Source organism: Trichechus manatus, unplaced genomic scaffold (genome assembly GCF_000243295.1).
Source record: "Trichechus manatus latirostris isolate Lorelei unplaced genomic scaffold, TriManLat1.0 scaffold00028, whole genome shotgun sequence".
Lineage (NCBI taxonomy): Eukaryota > Metazoa > Chordata > Mammalia > Sirenia > Trichechidae > Trichechus > Trichechus manatus.
In genome coordinates this window covers 21,577,131-21,586,622 of record NW_004443964.1, presented here as the reverse complement: position 1 = coordinate 21,586,622, position 9,492 = coordinate 21,577,131, and the positions used below count along the sequence as shown (strand labels likewise).

Below are 9,492 nucleotides of genomic sequence, written 5' to 3'. Positions count from 1 at the left end.
GCGGCGGGGGTGCGGAGGGGCGCTGATCCCCAGCCGGGCGAGCCTTCCCACGTTCACCAGAGTTTCTGCGTTCGCCGCCTGCTGGTGGGTCTGCCTTCCCATTCCCTGAGCGATCCTCGAATAGCGGCCCCACCGGTGGTCACAACCTCCATTCCGGCGGGGCGGGGGTGGGGGCGCGCCGGAGGGGGCGGAGGCTGCCCTCTGGCACAGACACTCTCTCCTTCCCGGGGACCCTAACTCAATGAGGACTCCGCGCTCTCTACCCCCACCACACTCCACCCTCAGGAGGTCTCAGAAGGGAACCAGACGGAGGGGGCGGGGATCGGCAGGGCGGTTCCTCCTGGGCCAGCGGTTCTCGGGGCGGGGGAAGGTGGGGTCGGGAAAGCCTAGGCTGTAGGAGCTGGAAGGAGGAGAGGCGAGAAAGGCTCTGGCTGTGACGTCATAGGATTAACCCTCCTGGCGCCTAGCCAGCTGCCGCCCCCTCGGTGGTAGAAGTCTCGAGGCTGAGTAGTCTAGAGAGGATGGGGTGGAGCTAGTTCTAGAGTCCCCGGCAACTAGTTTTGGGGCTCGAGGCTTGGACAAGTCTGCACCCCACCCTGCGCTCGATAGTCCTGAGACGGCCGCCGCACGGCGCGTAGGTGTCCGCGACATCAACAGGTTAGTGCGCGTTCGCCTGGGGATCGCATGGTGGCCGTGTCACGTGTGCACTTAATATATATGAAACCACTAGAGTAGTATGTGTTCGGAAGGTAGGGTGTACAGGTGACAAAGGTCTGCGTGTGCGCGCGTCTGCGCTGTCTATAGCTAGTGCCCTGGGTCGGGGGCGGGGAGTTGGGCGCATAGCGTCACTCCGCGGCGGCCAAGCGCGTGGCATCCCAAAGAGAAAGCTTGGTTTCTCAGGACTTAGATTTGCCATCTACTTGTCGCCCGGCTCTATCCCATTCTCAGAAACCCCCAACCCAGAGATGCTGCGTAGTGGCTCGGGTTCCCATGCCCCTCTGGGGTCCTGAATTTTCTTCCTGAATATCAAGTCTCCGTTTCTGTACTGCAGTTCCTTCTTCCAGGAATGACCTTCTTCATTCTCCTCCTGGCTTACTTTTACTATTAGTTGCGTCAGCTCCGATGTTTCTTCTCTGCAACGCTTGACTACAGGACATGACTTTCTTTATCCCCAGCACCTGATACGTGTTTGATGAGGTGAGTTGTGTCTTTCCGAATTGAGGGGCGGGAGCTAAGCAGCCAGACGCGAGTTTCCACCAGGTGGCGCGAGGAATCAGCGTCATTTCACTATGCCCACCAGCGGGTGCTGTCGCCCGCTTCTGGCAGTCCACAGGAGGGGAGCCGGACCCGCGCAATCGCCCCGTCTGATTGGGAGAGGCACCGTGAAACTATTTGCATAATCTTGAAAGAGCCACGCTGAGTGGTTGTGGTTTAGAAGCCGAATGTGAAACGGGCTCTCCTATTGGCTCAATTTTCTCCCTTGCTGCTTGTGCCCATCCCGGCCAGTTTGGGCCCAGCGGTCAGTCGGAAGCCGCCAGCAAGTGCCGAGAGAGGACCCAGGTGTCCGTGCAGTGGGCGCCACGGGGTGAGTGCAGGGCGGCCGGGTCGGGGTGCAGGGGTCCAAGGTGAGACAGTATTCGCCCCGCCCTGACTCCTCACCTGCCCATTCGCCCATCTAGGAGTTGGGGATGCGTACCTAAAGACAAGCATCAAGGGACGTATCTGATACTGGACCCTTACCACCCGCCTCTCCGCCCACCCACCGGAGCTCCCCGATACTCTGGCCCCGCCCACGTTGCCTTGGGGTAGGAAAAGGAATCTCCTTCAGCCTCTTCTTCTCGTGCTCTGACCTCCCAGGATGTCCCACTCAGGCCTCTAAAGAGCTTGGTTTGCCCTCCTGGAAAGTGGATCAGTGACTTATGGAGGTGTGTACAGGGTGGGCCCTGGAGGCCTGCTCTGATGGGACTTGTTCTTGCAGAATCGCTCAAAAGTAGGGTTCCAGGGCTCGGAACAACTGGGTATGGGCACCGAGGATGAAGGCCCAGAGCCAGACTGCCAGAAGCAGTTCCAGGCTGCAGTCAGCGTCATTCAGAGCCTGCCCAAGAACGGTGAGGCCGGGGGACATCGTGGGGACCCGCATTTGTTTTGGGTGTCAGGTCTGCTGGGATCTGGCCTGTAGGTGGAAAGTGGCTCTGATCCCTGAAGTTCCTACAGAAAGGTCCCTATCAAGGCTGCACTGTGGGTCCCCTCTGCTACTGGTCCCTGTCAAAGCTGCACTGTGGGACCCCTCTGCTACTCGCCCCTGTCCAGCTGCTCTAGATGAGACCCCTCACTGTCTCTGTCCATTCCAAGGGTGGTTCCCCTCCGTCTTCATCCTCCCAGGGCTGGAGGTGATACTATGCCCTCCACTTCTCAACCCCCGCCCAGGCTCTTACCGCCCCTCCTATGAAGAGATGCTGCGTTTCTACAGCTACTACAAACAAGCTACCATGGGGCCCTGCCTGGTTCCCCGGCCCGGTTTCTGGGACCCCATTGGACGCTATAAGTGGTGAGCTACCGACCTGGCGGGCAAGCAAGCCTCAGCTGTCAAGCAGCCCTCTCACAGCCCTCTTCCCCCCAGGGATGCCTGGAACAGCCTGGGCAGGATGAGCAGGGAGGAGGCCATGTCTGCCTACATCGCTGAGATGAAGGTGGTGGCGCAGAAGGTAGGGAGGGCTGCCGGCCAAGCTCCCACCCCAGTGGCCTGCCCCCAACCCCTCCACCCCTCTAGTGCTGACCTCATTATGTTTTATACACACTGATACCCCCATGGGAATCACTGCCTTCATGCTGCCTCCCAATCCTGCCCGTCTCTTGCCCCTGGCTGGAGAAAGGTAGAGTGGGCAGGGGCAGGGGCAGGGGGAGCAGTGGTGGGAGCATAGCAGGGCCAGCTCCCCTCAACAGGCCCCCTCTCCCACAGGTGATCGACACAGTGCCGCTAGGTGAGGTGGCAGAGGACATGTTTGGTTACTTCAAGCCCCTGTACCAGGTGATCCCTGACATGCCGAGGCCCCCGGAAACCTTCCTGAGAAGAGTCACAGGTCAGGCCCCCAGTACAGGAGCTCAGCCAGTGCTAAGGGGGCTGCTCAGTTGGGGGTGGGGAGGCTGAGGCAGAGGGCTCCAGATGATGACCCTGTAAGAACCCCAACCAGTGCCCCCAATGAAAAGGGTCTCAGGCAGTGTCTGGAGCTGACAGGCAGCAAGGGTACCAGCCTTCCCCTAGACCCACCTCTGGTGCTGTGTCTCAGCAGGTCAGAAAGAGCGGGTACTGAACAGGAATGTTGGGGCTGACTTGGAGCCTCCCTGCCCCCGCAAGGAACCAGCCCCTCCAAGCCCAGGTCAGTACCTGGGCACAGGAGCAGAAAGCCAAACCCTGATAGAGACCTCCAGGTGGGGTGGAGGGGAGAAGGCTGGATGCCATGTTTTGCCCTTCACGCCTCATGCCCACAGACACTGAGACTGCCTATGTTCCCAAAAGCCAGGGCACAGGTTCTGGGACTCCCGTGCCAGGGCCTCATTTCGTGTGACCCATTTGTGCCCCTCATGGCAATGTCTCCACTGCCCCCTGAACAGGTCCTCTGTCCAGTTGCATGCCCCTGCCCTCCATCCGTAGCCTCCCGCTTGTCAATAACTCCACCTACCCACTCCTCAGAGTTCCAGCTGCCCAGGGATTTGGACTCCGAGGTTTTCTGTGATTCCCTGGAGCAGCTGGAGCCAGAGCTGGTGAGATTATACCCATTCTCCCCCCCTTCCCCATCCCCATGGTGCCCTGGCTGCTCCCACTCACCCTCAGACCTTATGACTCATCTCAGGAGGTTTGGGCAGAGCAGAGGGGAGCACCTGGAGGAGAGCCTGACACCAGGACCAGCCCCAGCCCCCCCAGAGAGCAAGGTGAGCCCCTGTCCGACCTTTCATCTTCCTCTGCCCTTCCTCACAGCCCTAGCACCCAGGCCTCCCCCAGCTACCCCCTTAGGGCAGAGGTGAAAGTCCAGTTCTGGGCACCGAGACAGCAACCTCTTTCCAGGAAGGCTTGCCAAACAGGCAGACACCTGCCTGGGTGGGCAAAGTCCCTGCCCTGCATCCTCCCCCTGAGGGCCACCCAGGAGCCTGCAGCCCCCGCTAGTGCTGAGAAGGAATGAGAGTCCTATCCCAACTCTATCACCTACAGCTTTGTGGCCCAGGGAGGTCACCATTTCTCTCTGGGCCTCCCATTTGGCAATCTCAAAGGAGAACAGTGTGTCCTGCCCTGTACCCCTTCTAGAACTTCTTGTATGCCAAGGCTTATAGGGGCATTTTCATATATATTATCTCCTTTATTTCTCTGAGCAAGCAACTCTGTGAGGGAAAGGGCATCTTACCCTAATTTTTGGATGACAAAATGTGGCTCAGAGAAGTTCATGACTTGCCCAAAGTCACACAGCTGTAAGTGGTAGTGCCAGGATTTAAACGCCTGGAGGCCCATTACTCAGCCACATGGATGGCCTTTGCAAGAGTCACACTTGGTACAAGGATTGCATTCTATGATTACATTTCCCTGGATGTGCTCTAGCCTGCCACCACCCTACCCTGCCTCTAGCTGAGCTGCCTCCTGAGTTCCCTTCCCTGTGTGTCTGTGCTCTACAGAGGGGTTTGGGGGCAGCCTGCTGGGACCCCAGGAACTGGACACGTGGCTGACGGGGACAGTTCAGGCGCTGCAGGAGAGCATGCAGGATGTCCAGGGGAGACTGCAGAGCCTGGAAAGCATGCCCCACCCGCACAAGCAGGTGAGGGCCCCCCCAACCCCATTAAGACTGGGGCAGAAGTCTGGGCGTCCCAATTCCAGCCTTCTCACCCAGCTGCGTTTGTCTTTGTCCCCATGCTGCCACCTGCCCACAGCCTGCCTCCTCAGAGAATGATGTGGTTCATGTTGCCAGTAGGGAAGCCAGGGGGTCTGAAGTGCTTCCACCCTGTAAGGGAGAATGGGGAGGCCCTTCCCTTCCTGCTTACCTTCCTTCTGCCTGAAGAGAAAGGAGTAATGAGAATGAATTCTGAGAGCTGGAAGGGCGCCCCTCAGTCAGGCTTTTGTTCCCATTCTTAAGGTTTCCCCACAAACAGATCACCCCTTGCATCCCTCACCCCTTCTCCTTGACGCCTAGATCTGTTTGCCCCTTACATCTTGGCTCCTGGGCTTCTGCAAAATAAGTAATGGCTGCCATTTCTTGAGCCCCAGCTGTGTGCCAGACTTGCTACTTACATTATCTCATTCAATCACACATCAACCCTACGAGATAGGTTTTCTTTTCATCTCCTTTTTACAGATGAGGAAACTAAGGCTCTGAGAGGTTGAGTAATTTTCCTGAGGGCGCACAGCCTGGAAGACCCTCACAGAGCTGCTGTGAGGATTAGGTGAGATAATGCATGCAGGTGCTTCCGCAGTGCCCAACACACAGGAAGCCCTTCATGACTGGGCCCGTTGTTGTTGTTACTATTATTATTAAGATTAAGTGATGGAGCTGGGAGTGGCCCCAGGCCTATCTCCCCCTAAAGCTAGCACCCATCGTTAACTCTGAGTGGGTCTGTTCTTGATAAGCCTGGAGTGGTGGGGCAGGAGGGGGCTGAGTTGCTCGATATGGGGGATCCCTCAGGTGACCCGTAACCCGCTCTGTACAGTTGGAATCAAACAGGGTGGCAGGAATTTCCTCAGACCCACAGCAGCCCACCTTTCAGCACCTTCCACCTACCCACACAGGACTTTATTTTTTTCCCTTACATTTTATTTATTTTTAGAACTTTATTTTTTTTCACTAACTTTATAGGCTGAGATTTTATGTGGATTATAGACATCATAGGAGTCTCTGGGTGATGTAAATGATTAATGTGCTTCAATGCTAACCAAAAGGTTGGCAGTTTGAGTCCACCCAGAGGCACCTTAGAAAAAAGGCCTGGCAATCTAGAAAAATCAGCCACTGAAAACCCTATGGAGCACAGTTCTACTGACACACATGGGGTCATCATGAGTTGGAATCAGTTTGACAACAACTAGTAACTGGTGTAGACCTCAGGGTGTTCCTCTTCTAAATACTTAGGTTTACATCACTAAAAATAGGAACATTCTACTACCTAGCCAAAACATTTATCACACGATTAGAAATTTCTTAATATCATTAAATACCTAATCCAAATTCACATTGCCCCTGTTGTTCCAAGATTGCCCTTTCCAGCTATTTGTCCAGTCCAGGACCACACACTGCATTTTACGTTCCTTAAATCTCTTGTCATCTAGAACTGTCCCTTTTCCTTGCCACTGAAGTGCTGATGAGAATGGGCCAGTGGTCCTGTAGAATGTCCCATCTTCTGGGTTTGTTTGAGCACATTCTCATGGTATCATTTTAGCTAGTTCCTCTATACATTTTATTTCCTGTGAGCTAGAGGTTAGACCTAAGGGCTGGATTAGAGTCAAGTTAGATAATTTTGACCAGGTTATATTAGAAGTTATGTTCTTCACATCAGGGGACACACCAGTAGTGTTTCCAGCATGGACCACTTGTGTGGATTAAGGGAATAATGGCCCGATCCCACCATTATAAAGTCACAATTTCCTCTTGCAGCCAGGGAATATTCTGTCTTGTGTTATCTTGGTACTTCGCAAATGTCTAGTTCCCTGCTAACCCCATTTGCCACATGGTTTTAAACAGCAATTGATAATTCTTGCCTGAATCAATAATTTACTTAGTGGTTGCAAAAAATGTTGACTTTTAAAGTTTATTATGCCTTTAACATGTATTAGCTGTCATTTTTCTGTATAGTAGAACTTTCTCTGATCATCTAGGGTTTCCCTGAAATATAGTTCCTTAAGGAACCCTGTTGGCGCAGTGGTTGAGCGCTGGGCTGCTAACTGGAAGGTCAGTGGTTCAAACCCACCAGCCACTTCATGGAAGAAAGATGTGGCAGCCTGCACCTGTAAAGATTACAGCCTTGGAAACCCTATGGAGCAGTTCTGTTCTGTCCTATAGGGTCACTATGAGTTGGAATTGACCTGATGGCAATGGGTTTGGTTTGATTTTGATGGAAAGGCAGGATAAGTGCTTAATTTCTTTTTCTATCTATTTTTAAGTAAGGAGTTGATTTAAAAGTCACCTCAGTGGTGACAAATTTCCAATTTTTGCTGTTTTGAGTATCCTTTCAGGACCCTTTCAAGCGAGGTCCTATGTCCTTATAACAGGACCTCATTAATCTTTAAAAGCTTCCTTGCTTTCTGGTCTAAGATGTCCCAATTTACCTCTTCCTTCCCTGCACCAGACCTGGAATCAGCCACTTCTCCAAGAAGACCTGGATCCTTTAAGTGGGGAATGGTATTTAGAAACAAAAAATCTGAGTGTCCAGGGCTCTCCTCTGAAACATGTGGCATATGGGGTCTTCAGATTACCAACAGGGTCATTGCTTTGTGGACCAGAGGAGACATCCTGGAAGCCATTCCTCCATATGGCAGCCCCTCCCCAGCCTTGGATTGTTCTGGGGAGGAGGATGTGGAAGGGTGGTAGAGCTCAGTGTGTCAGGGACATATTGTGGATCCCTTCCCTTCCAGACTCCTGGAAGAGGGTCTCTTCTGTCCCCCTCCTCACAACTTAGCTCCCACTAAGCTCAGGAAGGGGGTTCCTAAGGAGGGCCCAGTCTGTGCTGAGGCCTGGGATGGTCCCTGACTCCCTCCTCTTGGCAGCAGAGGCCCCCACCCAGTATCCGGCCTTGGCCCTTCAGGCTCTCAGGCTGCACGCTGCTCTTCTTCCTCCTGTGGCCCTTCGTTGTCCAGTGGCTCTTCAGACAGTTTCGGACCCAGAAGAGGTGACTCTCCATGGAGGGGTCTCTGCAGCCAACTGAGAAGGCGAGGCTACCAGCGCCCCTGTTCTGCTGTGTTCTGTGCCTTGCTAGAGCTGAGTGAAGAAGGCATTAAAAATCACACCCCATTAGTGTTTGCCTTGACACCCCCTCCTCTAATGGGGCTGGATAAGACCCTACCCTTCTCTGCAAGCTTCCCATGAACGCTTTCTCTCCTAACTGCCCGGCCTTCCCTAGAAGGCGGCAGCGTGGTGCAGGTTCCCGGTCCTTAATCGGCCAGGGGCGGGGCTGTCGGGTCTCAGCCCCTGCCCTCCCCAAGATCTGACTCCTTCCACCCCAGCCTCTCCCCAGGAGGCTCAGTTTTTGGGCAAGTTGGGATTTGGGCCGGGGCCTGGGCAAGTGATTGGTTGGGAGGCCCGGACGAGTTGGGGAATGGGAGGGGACAGGACTCGGAGGAGGAGTAAGCACTGATTTTGCTTGACGCCCCCCACCACGATCGTTCACCACGCACACTCAGGACATCTTCACTGAAGATTCACTTTACAAACGAATGTTTCACTAAATAAAATAAAACAAAACCTTAATTTGCTGCCGTCTGTGCTCCCACAGAGTGAGGCAAGAAGCCGGGCCCGGGGCGCGCGAGGAACAAGTCCCTTCCCTGCACCCGCACCCCTACTCCACAGGCCACACCCCTTGTAGAAGGCCCCAGTTGGTGTTTTTGAATAAGGAACATTTTCCCTCCCCCCAGGCGGGAGAAGGGAAAACCGAGGCCTCGGTCTGGAAGAAAGGCTGAGAAGGAGGGAGGCCCGGGGCGCCCTGGGCGGAGCGGGGGCGCCCGAAGGGAGGGAGGGGAGCGGGGCTGACAACAGCCGCGGGGTGGGTGGGGCCAAGGACGCAGCTGCGGCCCCGCCCCCCGCACGTCGGGGGCTCGGTCCTGGGCAGCCCGGGTTGGTGGGGGAAGAGGAACACGGGTGGGGGGCGGCTGCTGCCAGCTTCGCGCCCTGTGCATGGGGCGGGGGCTTCGAGACCCCAGTCCCAGGAGCTGCCCGTCTCCCCTTGCCCAGCCGTCGGTTCCAGGTGCCGTATACCCCTGACCTCCACGCTTGGGCTTCCCAGGGAACTTTCCGGAAGACCAAGGGCCAGCGGGAGCCTTGTCTCCGCCCGGTCTGAGGAGTGGGGGGCGGGGCCCCGTGCGGCCCGGAGACCCCGTCGGAGTGGGCAGAGCGCCCGCGTGTGCACGGACCTCCGGGTGCCCCAGCTGCTGCAGGCTACTTGGGTTCCGAGTTAATTTTTCTCCCTGGCCTTGTGGCTTTGGCTCCCTCCGGTCATTGCCAGCCCTGTCGTCCCCCACGGGCAGCCTTGGCTTCAGCCACGGGTCGGAATTCGGTGGCAGAACTCGCCACTCTGAGTGCCTCCCGGTGCCCAGCGCCTCCGAGGCCACTGTCCAGGGTCCCACCCCGCAGAAGACCGCAGCAGCCCAGAGCCCCCCTGCAATTCCCACCTCTTGGGACCCCAGCACCCTCCCGCCCCTAGGTGAGGAAGAAGCAGTTCTGAAAACCCCTCCTTAGATGCTCTTAACCTCTTTGAGTTTTCCGTCAGCCCCTTGCCTTGACCATGGACTGGGGCGTAGCGATCATCTGT

At 55.8% G+C, this 9,492-nt stretch overlaps 1 protein-coding gene and 1 long non-coding RNA gene across 2 annotated transcripts; both read left to right on the top strand.

The window, feature by feature from the left end:
* The first annotated feature begins 49 nt into the window (after positions 1-49).
* Positions 50-1,542, top strand: LOC111820152 (uncharacterized). Its single transcript, XR_002823692.1, has 3 exons — positions 50-84; positions 1,109-1,197; positions 1,507-1,542. It is a non-coding gene; the product is annotated as an uncharacterized LOC111820152 (long non-coding RNA).
* A 333-nt stretch (positions 1,543-1,875) lies between these two features.
* Positions 1,876-8,489, top strand: ACBD4 (acyl-CoA binding domain containing 4). The gene is made up of 9 exons (XM_023729145.1): positions 1,876-2,108; positions 2,428-2,548; positions 2,621-2,705; positions 2,960-3,080; positions 3,291-3,377; positions 3,692-3,762; positions 3,852-3,930; positions 4,663-4,802; positions 7,736-8,489. Exons 1-9 carry the CDS (start codon positions 2,021-2,023, stop codon positions 7,859-7,861), a joined length of 918 nt encoding a protein of 305 aa, XP_023584913.1. The 5' UTR covers positions 1,876-2,020; the 3' UTR covers positions 7,862-8,489.
* Positions 8,490-9,492: the final 1,003 nt, after the last annotated feature.

Excerpts from the sequence above, each read along its gene's own strand:
- ACBD4 (XM_023729145.1), top strand. The coding sequence starts at position 2,021 with ATGGGCACCGAGGATGAAGGCCCAGAGCCAGACTGCCAGAAGCAGTTC. Across the intron at positions 2,706-2,959 it reads TGAAGGTGGTGGCGCAGAAG|GTGATCGACACAGTGCCGCT; the intron begins GTAGGGAGGGCT and ends CCTCTCCCACAG. Across the intron at positions 3,378-3,691 it reads ACCAGCCCCTCCAAGCCCAG|AGTTCCAGCTGCCCAGGGAT; the intron begins GTCAGTACCTGG and ends CCCACTCCTCAG.